The following is an 18,809-nucleotide window of genomic DNA, read 5'->3' on the forward strand; positions in this document are numbered from 1 at the left end:
TAATGATGGGTCCAAATTCAAATCAATTGGACCTACCGCTCAGCAATACCGAATAGCCTTGCTCAAAACGAAGCTCAAAAAAAATGCTTGCTGGACTTGTGTAAGAGTAATGAGCTGCTGGGTGTTAAAGATGACAGGGTTCATCCTCACGGCTCACTACGTCCACATATGTATGGGCTGCCCAAGGCACACAAAAATGATGTCCCTCTACCCCCCCCTATCTCATCTATGACCGGTTCTGCACATCATGAACTGGCCAAATGGTTGGGCAAATTGATACAACCAGTTGTGAGAAAGTTCTCCACATACACGATGAAGGACTCCTTCACATTTGCAAAGACCAAACAGGACTTGCATATTGATAGCAATGCCGTGTCCATGTGCTCATTTGGCATTGCTAGCCTACTCACCAATGTACCACTTGGGAAGTCACAGATATTTGCGCAGCAGTACTATATCATGACAATCTAAACCCACCACCATTGCATGAATCAGTATTAATTGAACTTATGAATTTAGCAACTCACGCAGTTGAGTTCAGTTTTAATGACACCATGTATGCCCAAATGGATGGTGTTGCCATAGGATCCCCTCTAGGCCCAGCTCTGGCAAACATCTTTGTTGGGTTCCATGAGAAACGTGTCTTCGAGGGAATGACACCCAACGTCCTACCTTTTGCATATTTCTGATATGTAGGTGATACATTTGCTATATTTGAATCTGCAGCTGCATGCAGTAATTTCCTTGCAAATTTCTTTGAAATGGAGCAGTCAAATGAGCTCCCTTTCCTTGACGTACTAGTTGAGAAATCTGCTTAGGGGTTCTCTACCACTGTCTACCACAAACCTACCTTCACTGGTCAATACATGCGTTGGGATTCTTACAGTTCCACATGCTATAAGATTGCCCTTTTGGCAACCTCATAAATCGGGCCCAAGTCATTTGCTCACCATGCAAGCTTGATGCTGAAATAGGGCGAATCAGGCATGCTGCGTGACAATGCCTGCTCACTCACTGTATATCGCGCAAACATATGAACGGACCTAAGGCCGTCATTTTCGGCTTTGAAAAGTGCCCAGTCTACCTCAAATTACCCTGGAAGGGTAATGTATCCCAAAAATTTGAGCAACAGGTGAAGCTAGCTGTTTCACACTGCTACTATGCAGTAGCAACACTTGTGGTGTTCGGCACCAACAGGATGCTGCTATCAAGCCAAAAAGACATCCTGCCTATCACACAAATGAGTAACGTGATATATGAATTTCAATGCCAGTGGGATGCTAGGTATATAGGCCGTACGTCCCAAAGACTGGAGGATCATATCAAACAACATGTCCCTTCTGTTGTTCGCAACAGTCAAGGTACATGCCGTACCCAACCAGCCTGTGCTTGCAAAACTCAAAATGCAGTGTCCAACATTAGATGTGATTCCGCGATTGGACGACATTTGCTAAATAATCCTCAGTGTGCCAAGAATTATGCTGACAACCAATTCAAGATTGTCAGTAGGGCTCGCAGTGTGATGTATTTGCACGTACTGGAAGCTACATATATAAATACACAGGCCCTGTTCTTTGCAGACAGAAAGAACATGTACACACATTGCGTCTATTTCAGCTAAACAAAATATGTGACAGCCATTGGCTGGTTCATTCCTCGGGGGCAATGCCTTGACCAGCATCAAGCTGCCCGCTTTAAATTTCAAATAAAGATTAAGTTAACTGTCAGTCACCAGAAACTGGTGCATTCTCCATGGCAACGCCTCTACCAATCAGAGTTCACTTGCCAACCAATCAGCACTCCCTTCTCATACAGTGTAAAGTTGTTGCTTTCCGTTACATTGGTATTCTTTCAGATTGTCCTGATGAGTGCAAGGCGAAAAGCTTCGACAACATGTCTCTATTTTCAGCAATACTCAAGTTCTGTACTACATATAGAATAGTAAAATTTAATTACATGATTAATATATAAAAAACATTTCCTATATCTCATTGAACTAAAACATGAAGAAAACATAAAGCAAACCCAGTAAACTTATTGTTACGAATGACTTGAGTTATAGTTACAATGCCATAAATGCCCCAGTCAAAATACCTGTGACTCAAGGGTGGAGAAAACAAATCTCAGCTCTTGTAATCCATCTTTCCACCGCTGTTGTTGGCGAAGTAGGTCAATATTCATAAGAGCTACAACCTACAAGGACAAGATTTCCCTCATCAATAGCCACACTAACAAATTAATTTGTAACACAAATTTTTTTTTTTTAAACTATTTATGTTTTTAATTTCAGTGCTACAAACAAAGATGGCACAGGAGCTCCATAGTGCTAATAACACCTTAAAAGTACAGCTAAATAGAAAGTACCATTTATTTATTTTAAAAATAACAAACATAAAATTATATGAATCTTTACCTGCCAGAATACCACCAGGATCAATACGGCTACCAATTTCATATGCAATAGGCATTTGTACACCCTAATTTTGGCAATTAAACTCAAAGCATTGCCAGCTGATTACATTTTAGAAATTAACTGCTGAAATCTGAAACTCAAATGTTACATATTATGTCTGTGGTAGTTTTAAAAATTTTAATTTATTCATTCACCAGGTCTTGGCATCACTGGCAAGAGCAGCATTTATTGTCCTAGTTGCCCTTGAGAAGATGGTGGTGAGCCATCTTTTTGAACTGCTCCTCTTTACCACTACTACCTAACAACCACTATGGGAGTACCTATTCAGTATGGAGAAGGTACAACCAACAGTGCTGATAGATAGGAAGTTCTAGGATTTTGACCCAATGACTATGAATGAATGATGACGTGGGTCTAGGTGAGGATGACGTGTGACTTGGAAGTGGTGGTGTTGCCATGTGCCTGCTGTCCTTGTCCTGCTAGGTGGTAGAGGTCAGTGGTTTGGAAGGTGCTGTCAAAGAAGCCATGGCATGTTGCTACAGTATACCTTGTAGATAGTACACACTGCAGGCAAGATACGCTGGAGGTGGAGGGAGTGAATGTTTAAGGTGGTGGATGGGGTGCCAATCAAGCACTTATTTGTCCCAGAGAGCATTGAGCTTCCTGAATGTTGTTGGAACTGCACTCATCCAGGCAAGGGGTGAGTATTTCATCACACTCCTGACTTGTGCATTGTAGGTGATGGAAAGACTCTGGGAAGTCAGAAGGTGAGTCACTCAACACAGAATTCCCAACCTTTGACCTGTTCTTGTAGCCGCAGTATTGATGTAGCTGGTTCAGTTAAGTTCATGGTAAAGAGTATGTTCCAGCATGTTAATGATGAGGGAATAGAGCAATGGTAATGCCGTTGAATGTTAAGGGGGAGATGATTAAATTCTCTCGTTGGAGAAGGGCGTGCCTTTGTAGCATCCAAATCTGATGCCTAGATCGAAGCCAAGTGGTCCATCTGGTTTTATGCTTATTATATTTCTTTGTAACTGTTTGATACAACGGAGTGGCTTGCTAGGCCATTTCAGAGGGCAACCACATTGCTCTAGCACTGGAGTCATTACAATCAACACTGGTTAAGGACGGCAAGTTTCCTTCCCTAAAGGACAGTAGTGAATCATTTGGGTTTTTAAACACAATCCAATAGCTTCACAGTCACCATTACCAATACTAGCTTTCTATTCAGTTTTTATTTTTTTTTTAAATTTTTTAAACTGAATTCAAATTCACAATCTGCCGTGGTGCCATTTGAGCTCATATCTCCGGTTTATTAATCCAGGCCGCTGCATTAATAATTTAGTAATATAACTACTAAACTACTGCACCCAGGTGGGGATGTTGGGGATGGATGGAAAAACAGGACATTCATACTCAAGTAGGGGGTCACGGATATGAGCAGGAACCCTGCTGATTCATACTCTTCCCAACCCAACAACGGGAAAGTCAACTTTTGTGCTCCTACCATTTGTCTTAGCTGATATAAACTAACGTAGCACAGACCAAGGATTAAACTCTAGCATCTTTCAGGAGCGCATGGTTCAATACTGCAACAATGTGCTGCATTTAGCTTTTAAGCCATTGGAGGTGCCCAAGGTTAATGATTGTTTGCATAATCATAAAAACATTCTGAAGTTTTAGTGTGCGAGGTATGCATTTAAAATGTATTATTACATTTTGATAACTGTGGTCATTATTTGTACATGCTCCAAGTTACACTACAGTGTTTCCAATTCTATTTTTATGGTATACAAGTTACTGTGGCAGCATTGGTAAGGAATAATTGGAACAATATGTATTTATAGCACTTTGTTTGCTGTAGTCAGGTGGTCTAATTATATTTTTAAATTTGTTATTGTTGTCTTAAATGATCTTTTCAGAAATAGCAACAAAAAGGAGAAAATTGAATTAGCATACCTGCTGCAAAACCTATGTTAAAACAAATGGATGAGTCCATTATATTAATAGGCAAGGTGATGGGTAGACGAGAGAACAGAAAGATATGGATGTTTCTTGAATTGGCAAAATGTAGATTGTAACATATGCCAGCATCTTTGTTGGCACCTCATATTATATACATAAATAATTTAGGCGTGGAAATAGAGGGAGCAATATGATAATTTGCCAATGTGGAGAGAGAGAAGGAAACAAACTAATATTTATATAGTTACTTTTATAACTACAGGACATCTCAAATTACTACTGCCTTTGTCCTTATAAAGCAGTGCTTAGCATTCTCCAACTGTTAGACGGACAAGTTAAAGGAAGTGACAGAGGGAAAGGAAGCCAGTATTCAGAATATGAAATTAAAGGATTAAGGCAGGCAGAAAGGGATGAAACTGCCTGTGATTAAGTAGTTAACTGCCCAATGTTTGCTGACTATAGGCCAGCAAGGTAGCCTAATGATTAAAGAACAAATTTTTTTTTTAAATAAAAGGTATTTGTAACATTTGCTCAGCAAATTAAGTGGGATGTGTGAAGAATGAGTCTGATGGGCTAAATAGCCTTTCATGTTCCATACTTCATCTTACCTTATCACGGAAATCAGTGTGACATTTCCTCAGCTTTCTGTTCTCTGTGGTAAGACGTTCCGCTGCAGTGTGCAGTTTCTGAATATAGACCTCTAGCTCCTTAGGATTATCCCAAGTGATCTGTACTTTTCCACCAGATTCCTTGGATCCAGCTTTTGGGTTCTGATTAAAGATGATGAAAATAATTTTAAAGTCGTCACTAAGCTCCTGAACAATCACTGTGCAAGCTGAGAGCAGCCAGAGCTGCTGGACCAGGATCAGAAAGCAGCAGCAACCGCCAAGCTACGATGAGACATTGGTCAATGCAGTGTGCCAACTATGAGTGAAGCAAACAGAGTTCTTTTTATTCAATCACAGGATATGGGCATCGCTGATAATGGCAGCATTTATTACCCAAACCTAAATGACGTAGAGAAAGTAGTGGTAAGCCATCTTGAATACAACTGAGTGGCTTGCTAGGCCATATCGGAGGGCAGTTAAGTGTTCACCACAGTGCTGTGGGTCTGGAGCCATTGGTAGGCCAGACCAGGTAAGGATAGAAGATTTCCTTCCCTAAAGGACATTAGTGAACCAGATGGGTTTTTCTGATAATTCAGTAGTTTCATTGTCACTATTGTTGATACTAGTTTTTTTATTTCAGATTTATTAAATTAACAATTTTTAAATTTCCCAGCTGCTGTGGTAGGATTTGAACTCATATCACCCAATCATTAGTCCAAGCCACTGGTTTACTGTTCCAGTAACATAGCCACTATACTACCATACCCCCAGGTAGCTGTTTCTTTAATGACTGTGAAATTTGCATTGAATGTAAAACTTTGAGATAAGTACCTCGACATCCATCTTCCCCATTAAGACTCTGCTTAAAAACAAACTCTTTGACCGATCGTTTCGTCACCTTGACTAATATCTCCTTACTTTGGCTGAGCATCCATGTTTTTCTGATTACTCCTGCAAAGCAGGCTGCAATGCTTTTCCATATTACAGGCACTACATAAATGCAAGTTATTTTTGCTGTTGTTGAAAAAGCACTATTATGCTGCATGGTAGCAGAGAAGAAATCCAGCACAATTCTGCCACATCAGTGAAGGGAATATTTCCTCTGGTCACAATTTCCAGAAAAATAATAAACATCCAGAATGCATTCACAACTTTACTGAAACTACAGATACAGGGAAAGCTTCCCAATGAAAACTGACCTCTGTCCAACACTGCGCTGTTGCATATTGACACCTCAACAGGTTACATGACTGAACTTCTTGTTTACTTTTTGGGGCTTTATCATGCAAACATACGAATTAGGAGCAGGAATAGGCCACTCGGCCCTGCGAGCCTGCTCCGCCATTCAATAAGTTCATGGCTGAACTGATTACTCCACATTTCCACCTATCCCTGATAACCTTCCACCCCCTTGCTCATCAAGAATCTATCGACCTCTGCCTTAAAAATATTCAAAGACTCTGCTTCCACCGCCTTTTGAGGAAGAGAATTCCAAAGACTCACGACCCTTGGAAAGAAAAAATTTCTCCTCATCTCGGTCTTAAATGGGAAACCTCTTATTTTTAAACAGTGACCCCTGGTTCTAAATTCTCCCACAAGGGGAGACATCCTTTCCACATCCATTCTGTCAAGACCCCTCAGGATCTTATATGTTTCAATCAAGTCGCCTCTTAATCTTCTAAATTCCAAAAGATACAAGCCTAGCCTGTCCAATCTTTCTTCGTAAGATAGCACGTCTATTCCAGGTATTAGTCTAGTAAACCTTCCCTGTACTGCCTCCACGCATTCTCATCCTTCCTTAAATAAGGAGACCAGTACTGTACACAGTACTCCAGATGTGGTCTCACCAATGCCCTGGATAACTGAAGCATAATCTCCCTATTTTTGTATTCAATTCCCCTCGCGATAAATGATAGCATGCTATTAGCTTTCTTAATTACGTGCTGTACCTGCATATTAACCTTTTGCGATTCATGCACGAGGACACCCAGATCCCTCTGCATCTCAGAGTTCTGCAATCTATCACCATTTAGATAATAAGCTTCTTTTTGATTTTTCCTGCCAAAGTGGACAATTTCACAGTTTCCCACATTATACTCCATTTGCCAGGTCTTTGCCCACTCACTTAACCTATCTATATCCCTTTGTAGCCTCCTCATGTCCTCTTCACAAGTTACTTTCCTACCTATCTTTGTGTCATCAGCAAATTTAGCAACCATACCTTCGGTCCCTTCATCTAAGTCATTTATATAAATTGTAAAAAGTTGAGGCCCCAGCACAGATCCCTGTGGCACACCACTCATTACATCTTGCCAACCAGAAAATGACCCATTTATGCTTATTCGCTGTTTCCTGTTAACTAGCCAATCTTCTATCCATGCCAATATTACCCCCTGCACCATGAGCTTTTATTTTCTGCAATACCCTTTGATGCGGCACCTTATCAAATGCCTTCTGGAAATCTAAGTACAATACATCCACGGGTTCCCCTTTATCCACAGCACGTGTAACTCCCTCAAAGAACTCCAATAAATTGGTTCAACATGATTTCCCCTTCACAAAACCATGTTGACTCTGCTTGATTACCTTGAATTTTTCTAAATGCCCCGCTATAATGTCTTTAATAACAGCTAACATTTTCCCCAAGACAGATGTTAAGCTAACTTGACTGTAGTTTCCTGCTTTCTGTCTCCTTCCCTTTTTGAATAAAGGAGTTACATTCGCAATTTCCAATCTAATGGAACCTTCCCTGAATCTAGGGAATTTTGGAAAATTAAAACTAACACATCAACTATCTCACTAGCCACTTCCTTTAACACCCTAGGATGAAGTCCATCAGGAGCCAGGGACTTGTCAGCCCACAATTCCAACAATTTGTTCAGTACCACTTCCCTGGTGGTTGTAATTTTCTTGAGTTCCTCCCTCCCTTCCACAGTTTGTACCTTCTGCAATCCACAGATATTACAATTGCAGAGATTTTCCACAAAAGTTCATGCACGGGGCAGAAGAGTGGGTTTTCAAGCATTATGGCAAGTATAATACGCATGTGTTTACATTTATTCATTTGAAGGTATATTAACAGCAACAGAGTTAAGAGTTTTGCGGCCTGATTTTTCCTGCAGGGCCGGGAAACTGACATCGGGACTGTTTCCGGGTGCTGATCCCGCCCCCAGGGGAAGCAGTCACAGGCCCCAATTTTCACAGGGGCGGCCTGTTACTTAACTGGAGGGTGGGTTGGGCGGCTAATTAGCAGCCGTGGGGGTGGGAATGGAGGTGCGACTGAAAAAGAGTGTAGTCCCAATTTAAACAGACCATGGCAGTCATTACTGTGGCTGCCTTTTGACTAAAACATTTGCAGTATCACTCATGAAGCAGGAAAGATAGAGGGCTGGAACCTGGGCAAACCTGGAGGTCCTTCCTGAGGCAGTGAGGGAGAGGAGGGAGGTCCTCTTTCCAGTGGGTGGCAGGAGAAGGCCATCCTCCCAAGCCAAGCAGGCCTGGATAGAGGTGGCTGAGAACTGAGCAGATGGTGTGTGGTCAGGAGGAACTGGGTGCAGTGCAGGAAAAGGTTCAGTGGCCTTATTTGCTCTGACAAGGTGAGTGCAATGCCAAACCCTCATGACAGACCTCTGGATATTCAATCCACAGCAGACACTACATCTGAAGAGCCTGAGGATGCATGCTGCTGCTGAACATGGGAGAGATGGGTGCCCAGGGTATTTACTGACCTCTCAGCAAGGCTCAGAGCCATAGTGCTGCTGAGGACCTGCCAGCACTAATATATGCAGCTTCTTGTGTCAATGAGCCGTTGGCATTAATCAAAAAGAGGCCAGCAGTGCCTTATCTCTCTCTCTCTCTTTAGTCCTTGCAACAGAAATGCCCATGGAAGGGCACAGACCGGATGAAGGGTTCCCCCATCCTTCACATCGTCACTGCCATGGAAGAGAGAGCAATGAAGATGACCAGGGTGGCTGACCACAAGAAAATCAGGGAAGGCGAGACAGGCATCCCTTGTGGCGCAGGTGAATAGAAATTGCAATGCTTAGATACACTCCAGCTATCCGAAGACTCAGCAGCACTGGGAACCTTCAGTACTGCAGAGGTTTCTACTCCCCAAGGCTTGTTCTCATCATCTCTTCTGGTGTCTCCCAATTTCAAATGTTGAGGTTGAAGGTCAGCTTCCTGTGTCTGCGCCAGACCACACTACCAGAAGAGACCTCAGAGCAATCAGCCAAACACAATACAAGTGCACCCTCCACCAGCTCCAATGCAGTCACCTCAGTGGATCCCTGTGCATGGTGATCAGCAAGTCACAAGTGAACAGGAGTAGATGAGAGAGGCAGAAGCAGCTGTGGGCAGTCCCCAGAGGACAGAGGACAGGCACAGCCATGCTCATCTGGGCAGAGATACAGGGCCTCGGGAGTCACAAGAAAGGAGGCTTTACTTAGATCAGCAACAACAGATGTGCTCTCACATATCAGAGTTCCCTGAAGCAGTATGGGGTCATGGGCTGAGAATGGAGGAGTCCATTCAGCTCATGTTTGTCACCACTGCTCAGGGCTTTCAAGCCTTTGAGTGCAGGAGTTTTTCCACTGAGAAAGTGGCCGTCTCATGGAGGGCCACATGCGGCAGCACACGGAGTGCATGCAAGAACGTTTATAGAATGAATGCCACACTTAGTTGCCTTGACTGGTCAGTGGCACTGGTGGCGGAGATGTCTGGAGGGGATGCCAGTTGTGCCCCAGCTGGTGCTCCTCTTCAGCCATTCAGAGCGACAGCCAAGGGCTGAGGCAGTCACCAAGAAGGATGAGGCCTCCATGGGGCACCATCATCGGCCTCCTTGGCCCCTCTGATTGAGGGGGCCATCTGTGCAGCAGGGCCCAGTGACGGAAGCTGCCCCTGCAATGATGTCAGTACAGCAACCTCTGGAGGTGCCCCCACTGGCACCTTCACGAGAATAACCACCACCTGCATCTCAGCCACAAGCAGAGACAATCGAGAAGTGTGCCTCCACCTCATCTGAGGCCACAAGTGGCCAAGAGAGGAGGCCATAGTGTTGGTCAGAGCACTGAGTAATTCACTGGGATTTGTTTCACTTGCAACTGTGCACTTTTCCAATTTTTCAACACCATGTAAACATTGGCACACGACACCAGATGTGTGAGCTTCCATTTTTTAAATGGCAGGACAAGAAAAGAGGGATGAAGTAGTGAAGGGGAACAAGGGTCTGTGAACAGGACAGTGAAACCTCTGGACAGATGTGCATCCTTCATTGGTGGTAAAGAATGGATGTATTCCAGGCTGCGTCTACAATGCAAGTGCTCTCGCAGGCAGCCCAAGACGAGTTCCAGACCATTCCGTCCTCCTGGGTTTGAAGAGTTCAGCTGAAATGTGCCTGGCATTGATGGCATCCTAATGAGTCTCTCAAGTCCCATGTCGGGCCCAGCCAGCTCCTCGTGCAGCCAGAGCACCTGTATTCTGCATCTTCCTTTTCCTCCTCCTCTAATGAGCTGCGTTGTTGCAGGGCCTCACTCTCTTCAAGGTGCACATCTCTCTGGAAAGCCATGTTATGGAGAGCACAGCAGTTCACGACAATGTGCAAGACCTTTGCAGGAGCATACTGGTCCAGGCACTGGAACTACATCTTCAGAAGCCCATTGGCCTGTCCGATGTGGGCCTTGTGAGCAGATGGCTTCAGTTGTACAGCCTCTGTGGCTCAGTCTTGCAGTCTCATAAAAGGGTGAGTAGCCATCTCTTCAAGGGACATCCCTTGTCCTCTAGAATCCAACCACATAGTTTGTAGGGGTGGAATGAATAGCTGCAGCACCTGCTGGAGGATGAAGGAGTCATGGCAGCTGCCAGGAATGTGAACACACACGTGCAGGAAGCTCGTGTTGTGGTCACAGACCAGTTGAATGTTGAGGGAATGGAAGCCCTTCCTGTTGATGAATCTCACTGGCTGGTCAATGGATGACCACATGGGTGCAATCGATGATGCCCTGCACCTGGGGAATCCAAAACTGGAGGCAAAACCCACTGGCTTTTGTGCTTGTGAGGCTACAACTGTCTGGAATTGAATGTACCGTCCAGCTCTCACAGACAGGATATCAGTGAGCTGCGAGATGCAGTGGTGTGCAACGGTTTGCAAAATGTCACCAAGGTCTGCAGCCGATCCTTGGAAGGAACCAGTGACCATGACGTTCAAGGCTACAGTGACTTTGGCGGCTACTGGCAGAGCATGTGCTGAAGTGTGAGGTCTTCTGCGACGAGGGCACAAATCTCTGGGACCATCTGTCTGGAGAGTCAGTCTCCTGCAGCACTGGTTTTCCAACATGTCCAGGTAACCCTGTCTTCAGCAGTACAGCCTATGCTGAGGATATGGCCTTTGTTGCCTTCCTGCCCATCGTTCTTCCCCTCTGCCCGCCTCATGCCGGGGGCTCTGCCCTTCCTGCGGAGGATGTTGCTCCTCAATACCACTGGATCTGAAATCTAAGAGTTGTGCTCCCATTGCCAGCTGCTGCCTTCCTTGCACTCAGATGGCTTCCCAATTGTGTCTGGAAGCCTTGCCCTTCCTCTTATGCCCCTGCAATGCCAGAAGTGCGACAACCCCCTTCACTGTCCGAGTGCTTAGTGACCACTCTCCCCACAACATATGCATGCTCAATGGCACTTGTGTGCCAATGCCCGAGTACTCCTTTTAGTCGTTCGCCCTTTTATTCCTGGAGGCGGCCACAACTGGCTCACCGCTGTGCAGCCACCTCCATGTATCTGGTCTGCCCATGACCCAGCATGCAACCCATGCACCCCACCAAAATCTCATGTTTGGCCTCAACGAGCTCTTTAACTACCTTAATTGGACTTATTTGGGAATCAAGCAGGTTCTTGGAGCCAGCCTCCCCTCACCCTGCTGAAACTCGCTGGCAGCAGGAATGGCGACAGGAAACTGGCATGTCAGCCACACTGCTATTTTCATCGTCCGCCCATTCCCATTCCTGCCCAGAGCAAGACCTAAAAATTCAGCCCTTGGTGTTTTTGGCTTTTAGATGTTAGGCCAGCTCTAACAAGTTTTAGCAAAGTCATAATATATAACGGACAGTCCTGTAATCAGATTTGGAAAGCGTAAAGGAAGTCACAACTTTTCTGTACCCAAATTGCCTTACCTTTATTAACTGTTCAAAAGATAAAGCAGAGTTTAACATCATAGGTCTCTGGCTAGGAATCATCTGCTGGTCAATAGTATTGTAAAAGTGAGCAACCTGTCAATGAAAATGGAAACATATTTAATATTGAGGCTTGAGTTTTCATTCCTTAACTGACTCCATGCCATTTAGTCAACAAAAGAGTAGAGAAAGGGAAAAAAGATATGATTGAGGAGGGTGCAGGAGGAAAATCAAACAGACTAAAATAATACTAACCTGTTTGAGAATAACTGCCTGTCTGTAGAACTTTTGAGCTGTAATTGCCGTTTGTTGGATTTTTGCAGGAATGGCAAACCCCAGAGCAGAAAGCTGGCGCACTTCCCTCAACAAAGCAACTAGGCGGTCTGAGTAATGTATTTTTAACTTCCCATCACAATGATCCAATTCTATAACTCGACCGTTAGCCTGCAAACTACCGCAAATTACACCAAAATGTCAATGGTTACACAAATTTATGCAAATCTTTGCGCTATCTAGTAAAGTGGGGCTAACGTACGATTTGTTTAAATTTAAAAGATGAAAACCAGTATCTTTAAAATCACATATGCCTAACAAGGAGGAAATAACTTTACAACTAAACTTTATTACAACATTCTAGGGATTCCTAGTAATAGTGAACTTGTCATTTATGGAATTTATTATTACTTAGCGAAAAAAAAGTGTATTCCAATATTATTTACCAACACAAACAGCAAAAACAAAATTTGATTGTGGAGTTATTTTGTTACTGCTGGCAAAAATGAATGCATTTGTTTTATTCTCTTCTGTGCTTCCTAATTTTCTCTGTGCATAAGACAATAGTACCTGATGCCAGCATTAGGATCTGATACAGATGATTGTATGTCCCTAGACCAGTCATCAAACTGCTCTTGCTCATAGGTTCTCAACTGATCCAGAAGTTGATTGCAATTTTGCCAAAATGACTGAAATCCTGACAAGTCACTCAGCAACGCCTCAGCAATCTTTAGAGTATCTTCAGCCTAAAATAAAGGCAAATATTAATGTAGTCAATACAGTTTGTTCTTCCTCTTCCCCTATTTAAATTTTTTCTTCTTCCTTTTATGTCTCTTGCACCAGACACCACACCACGCCAGAAGAACAAGTATATGACTTGATCTGAGGCCTTTTTCAGTGCCATTATTAAGAAGATGATATCAAGGTGGTATCTGAAAGCAGTTCTCAATGACTCACATGAAGCTTTCCTCTCTCAAGTGACAATTAGGAATTCAATTACAACAGCCTGAAGCAACTTTTAACTCTCTATGGCATAGTGCCCTGGAGCACCAATGTATTCTGCCATCATGTTACCTCTACCACATATACAGTTTCAAACAAGGTTAATTTCATCAATGTAATTTCTTGATGCCCACCAAAATTTTTGGAACTTATTTTCCTCTTTTTGCCTGAAAGTGGAGATTCATGTCAAGACACAATTCCACAAAATAAAAAGAGGATGAAGGAACTTCTGAAATTCAAGCATTATGTGACCTAGCATTTCACAATTACTTTCCTTCATATATTCCTAATTTATTATTGATTCCAAAAATAAGGTTTGGTTTCCATTCCTCACCATGCAAGCAAGAAATAGATGGTACAGTTTATAGCCTAGAACAGCTGAAAAATATTTGTGGCCAGTTTAATAATCCTAATTTGTAATAATACTCTAATTTACAAAACTGTGGTAAAGTCCAAGGTAAACTACAAAACTTGTCTATTTGACAATGGTAACAAATATAAAACAAGCTTTGGAGAACATCTCATGGAATTCAAAGCATCCTACCAGTCTAAATTTATATTATTGTGTTTGTCCTTATTGAAAGTATCCTCTAACTGTTTGGCTAGAAAAGTGAAAGGGGAGTGACAGAGGAAAAGGAAGCCAGTACTCAGGTGGTGAGATTTCAATGTTTGAGGCAAGCACAAAGGGATCAAATTACCTGTGATGAAGCCGTTAACTGGCCAGTGTGTGCAGGATTTAGGTCAGCAAGGTTGCCTTGTATTTAAATAATATGTTGTTTTTTTTTAATTAGCCACTAATAGATCAGGAGAAAAAAAAAAGACAGCAACAATATACCAAAAACCTCCATTGCCAAAACCATGAGGAACTTTAAATCAACAGATTAGCGAGCAGTGGCAATTTTTTTTAAAACCAGCTAACATCGACTTGTCCTTAGTAGCTATCTAAATGTGCATGTTTCTGCCAAAACAAAACATGTACAGCTTATTAATGTTGTAGATTTAGACGATGCACAAAAATAAACATTTCATGTCAGCTTATTTTGGTGTAAAAATGCTGCTGCCTTCTTCAAAAGGGTAGAATTGACAAGGCGCATTATCATAAACATTAAAAATAAATGGTTAGTTTCTTTCCCCTTCATATTTCATAAATTATTTTTAAGTCTAAAATTTTTAGAAGAGGAAGCCATTTATTTCTTAAACACTAACCTTTAGTTCCAGCTGTCTAACCCAAACAATATTATTGACCACCTCGGGAAGATTCTTGCCTGAAAGTGGGCCTGACGGTTCTCCAGGAATACCACGCCGCCGACTCTCAAAATCAGTGTGAATGCCTAATTCGTTCAAATAGCATCATCAATAAAGGCAGCAATTCTCTGAAGAGTAGCACTTTCTACTCAATTACTACTTCGACTAAAATTTATGTTACCAATAGTTCTTAAATGTGTTGTATTTTCAGAAATGCTTGTGCTAATGTTACCTTTAATGTATTCTGCAAGTTTTGCTAACAACATTTCACGTTCTGAAAGTAGCTCCTTACTGACGCTGGGCCGTTTGACTAGTTCCTTGTACTTTTGAAATGCCTGCAGAAGCTTGACAAAAAATATGACTTGTAAAAATGTTACATGAAAGAACAGTCTGGTGATGGCAAAGGTAGCAACACTTAGATGGTTATATTTTCATACCACATGCATTTTCTTTTCTAATTCCTATAATAATACTGTGTAAAATGTACATACCAATGGTATGTATATAGTTACATTTATATGGTCATGCAGAAAACAATTTAGCAAGGGTTGATAGAGTTGTGAAATAAAATCAAATGGACTAGAACTGAAGGAAACATAGGCAGTAGCTTAAGACAACAAAAAAACATGGGATAAAGACCAGTGTTTAAGAAGAAAAACAAAATTAAAATGCATATTATAATACATAAAATATGGAAATAAACTGGGGGAAGTAGAAGCAATTATTTTACAGTAAAATTAACAGCAGTAACAGAAACCTTGCAGCAAATGGACCAGAATGGAAAATAAATACATTGGGATAAAATATATTCAGGAGGATAGAAAAGATAAGAAAGGAGGCAAAGTGGATTAGTAAAAGAGGGAATGCATGCTTAACAGAGGGTTGATGTGGACAAGGGGTGCAGACAGAGTCTATACAGTTGGAGCACAGATTTATTTTTAAAAGACTTGTTGCTTTAGTAGGAATGTATTGCAGACAGCAAAATCATGGAAAGAAATGGAAGAGGAAACCTACAGCCAGATTAGAAAGATGAGTACGAAAAACAAAATTATTCCCAGGGACATGTTAATTATCTACTTAGCAATTGAGACAGAGAGAGTAAATGGAGAAAAGGGAATGGAATTCCTAAGATGTGTACAATATGCTAGCGGACCCACAAGGGCAATGGTGTTGCTAGATCTGGTAATGAAATTGATAGCTCAGCTAAATGAGGCCGAGCATCTTGGGAGTAGTAAGCACAATAATAAGGTTTAAGGTCCAACTGGAAAGGGACAAAAAGAGGTTAGATACCAATTAAAATTGAAGAAAAGGGTCTATAAAGGACTACAAAAAAATGAACAATCTATAGAATGATAAAATAAGAAAACAAGTTAACAATTAGATTTAAAAAAAACTGAGGGAGAAAAAGGAAACAATCGCCAAAGACATCAAAGGAAATGCTAATGTATTTTACAAGCATATCAATAAAAGAGAATTGTTAAAAACAAGGTGACACCTCCCTGAGAAAAGGGGATTATCAATCTGTAGATGACAATCAGAAAATGGCAGAGATATTTAGAATCAAGGAAGGTTTATGGCACAGAATGGTGTCTGCGCTGGTTGAAAAAAATCCCACTTTCCAGTATTTGGTCTGTAGCCCTGCAGGTTACGGCACTTCAGGTGCATATTTAGGCACCTTTTAAATGAGATGAAGGTTTCTGCCTCTATCACCCTTTCAGGCAGTGAGTTCCAGACCCTCACCACCCTCTATGCCCCTTAGTCACTGACCTCTCTAAGGTAAATAGATCCACTCTATCCAGGCCCCACACAATTTTGTACATTTCAATCAATTCTTCCCTCAGCCTCCTCTGTTCCAAGGATAACACCCCCAGCCTATCCAATCTTTCCTCATAGCTGCAATATTCCAGTCCTGGCAACATCTTCATACATCTCCTCTGTACCCTCTCTGGTGCAATTGCAACCTTTCTGCAACGAGGTGCACACGAGGCAAGAACTGTACACAGTACTCAAGTTGTGGCCTAATTAATGTTCCAACATAACTTCCCGACTCTCACATTCTATGCCTCAGCTAATAAAGAAGATTCCATGTGCCTTCTTTATTGACCTGTCCTGCTATCTTCAGGGATCTGCGGGCATACACTCCAAGATCCCTCAGTTCCTCTACACCTCTCAGTATCCTCCCATTTATTGTGTATTCCTTTGGTTTGTTTGACCTCCCCAAATGCATCACTTCACACTTCTCTGGGTTAAATTCCATTTGCCACTTTTCTGCCCACCTGACCAGTCCATTGCTATCTTCCTTCAGTCTACAGCTATCCTCCTTGCTATCAACCATGCAGCCAATTTCTGTGTCGTCTGCAAACCTATTGATCATTCCCCCTAAGTTTACGTCCAAATCATTAATATATATATATATATATACATACCATAAAAAGCAGGGGACCTAGTACTGAGCCCTGTGGAACCCAACTGGAAACAGCCTTCCAGTCGCAAAAACACCAGTCAACAATTACCCTTTGTTTCCTGCCAGTGAGCCAACTTTGTATCCATCTTGCTACATTCCCCTGGATCCCATGGGCTTTTTTTTTTTAAACCAGTCTGCCATGTGTGACCTTGTCAAAAGCCTTGCTAAAATCCATGTAGACCCACATTAACTTCACTACCCTCATCTATCCTCCTTGTTACTTCCTCAAAAAATTCAATCAAGTTAATCAGAGACGACCTTCCCTGAGCAAATCCATGCTGAATATCCTTGATCAATCCGTGCCTAAGTGACAATTTATCCTGTCTCTCAGAATTGATGCCCAAAATTTGCCCACTACCAAGGTTAGACTGACTAGCCTGTAATTATTCAGTCTATTCCTCGCTCCCTTTTTAAACAAAGGGAGAACGTTAGCAGACCTCCAATCCTCCGGCACTACACTTGTATCCAGTGAGGAGTGGAAAATGGATATTTAATAAGCACTTTCCATTGGACTTTACTAAAGAAGAATATCAGATAGGAGGTAAATCTGAAGTGACTGAGAGCTATAACAAGACTTCAATTAGAGTACTATTGGGCTTCAAACTATAGGAAGAATATTGAGGGTTTAAAGAGGGTACAATTAGATTTAGTAGAATGCTGCATGGTAAGGGGAATACAAATACAAAGAAGGACCTGAAAAATTGGGGATACTTTTAATAGAATAATGCAAACTATAGAGGAAGATGATAGAAATGTTTAAAACTATGATAAGATCGGAAAGGTAAATAGAAACAGATTGTTTCCATTGATTGAGCGGTCTAGAATGAGGGACCATTGATGATGATTGAATGTCACAGATGTAGAGCAAAGAGCAAGAGAAACTTCTTTATGCAGATAGTTGTGGGTATGAGGGCTAGTGGTTAATGCAGAAGATATGTCAACATTCAAGGTTATACGAGATAGGTAAATAAGGTAAAAGGGGATGAAGGGATACAAGATCAGGGAAGGGAATGTGGACCATTTGCTCTTGTGCAGGATAAACACTGACCAATGAGGCCGAATGGCCTGTTTCCATGCTACAACTTCCATGTACATCATATTTAAAAATACTGGTTTTAATGTTTCTGATTAACAGTAATTTGGTTAGGAAGTTTATATTAGAACATGCAACTATCTATTTTACCTGTTGGGGATTATCTTGTACCTCCACAATAGAAACTTTCAGTTTGCTTGCGACCTTCTGCTCTGAAGGAGCTATTGAACGTTCATATTGGGCTACTGCAGCTTTCCACAGTGGCTAAAAAATGCAATAATTTCAAGTTGTACAGATTACATACATAAAATTGAGCTTATTCAAAATAAGAGATAAAATATAACAAACCTCAGTGTAAGGATTATATTGAACTGGGTTCAGCCCAGCAAAGGGTTCAAAAACCTGGGCATTGTGAAGTAATTGCTGTTCTCCAGCCGGTAAGAGCCGCATAAGCTTTTCATGGACAGTTCTACTAGTTTGAATCTGCAAAACAATTAATGAAAATTGTTTACTGTGAAATTAATTTTCATCAGAATTTTTGATCTGATTTTTGTAAGCTCGAACAGAGGACGAGCTTGAATCCAACCCAGAGTAAATAAAAATACATGTACTGGCCCAATTAGTCCATGTTGGCATTTACCTC

General features: G+C 41.8%; 1 protein-coding gene across 2 annotated transcripts in view; it reads right to left on the reverse strand.

Moving 5' to 3' along the window:
* Positions 1-18,809, reverse strand: part of dync2h1 (dynein cytoplasmic 2 heavy chain 1) — an 836,995-nt gene that overhangs the window by 764,987 nt on the left and 53,199 nt on the right. For both annotated transcript variants that reach the window (XM_068033753.1, XM_068033752.1), the window contains exons 8-16: positions 18,515-18,649; positions 18,317-18,430; positions 14,902-15,013; positions 14,631-14,755; positions 12,993-13,168; positions 12,405-12,600; positions 12,150-12,245; positions 4,990-5,151; positions 2,095-2,193 (exon numbers count right to left, since the gene is read on the reverse strand). In XM_068033753.1, coding sequence (XP_067889854.1) covers positions 2,095-2,193; positions 4,990-5,151; positions 12,150-12,245; positions 12,405-12,600; positions 12,993-13,168; positions 14,631-14,755; positions 14,902-15,013; positions 18,317-18,430; positions 18,515-18,649 — 1,215 coding nt within the window. The remainder of the gene's footprint in view (positions 1-2,094; positions 2,194-4,989; positions 5,152-12,149; positions 12,246-12,404; positions 12,601-12,992; positions 13,169-14,630; positions 14,756-14,901; positions 15,014-18,316; positions 18,431-18,514; positions 18,650-18,809) is intronic.

Source organism: Heterodontus francisci, chromosome 6 (genome assembly GCF_036365525.1).
Source record: "Heterodontus francisci isolate sHetFra1 chromosome 6, sHetFra1.hap1, whole genome shotgun sequence".
NCBI classification, from domain to species: Eukaryota; Metazoa; Chordata; class Chondrichthyes; order Heterodontiformes; family Heterodontidae; genus Heterodontus; species Heterodontus francisci.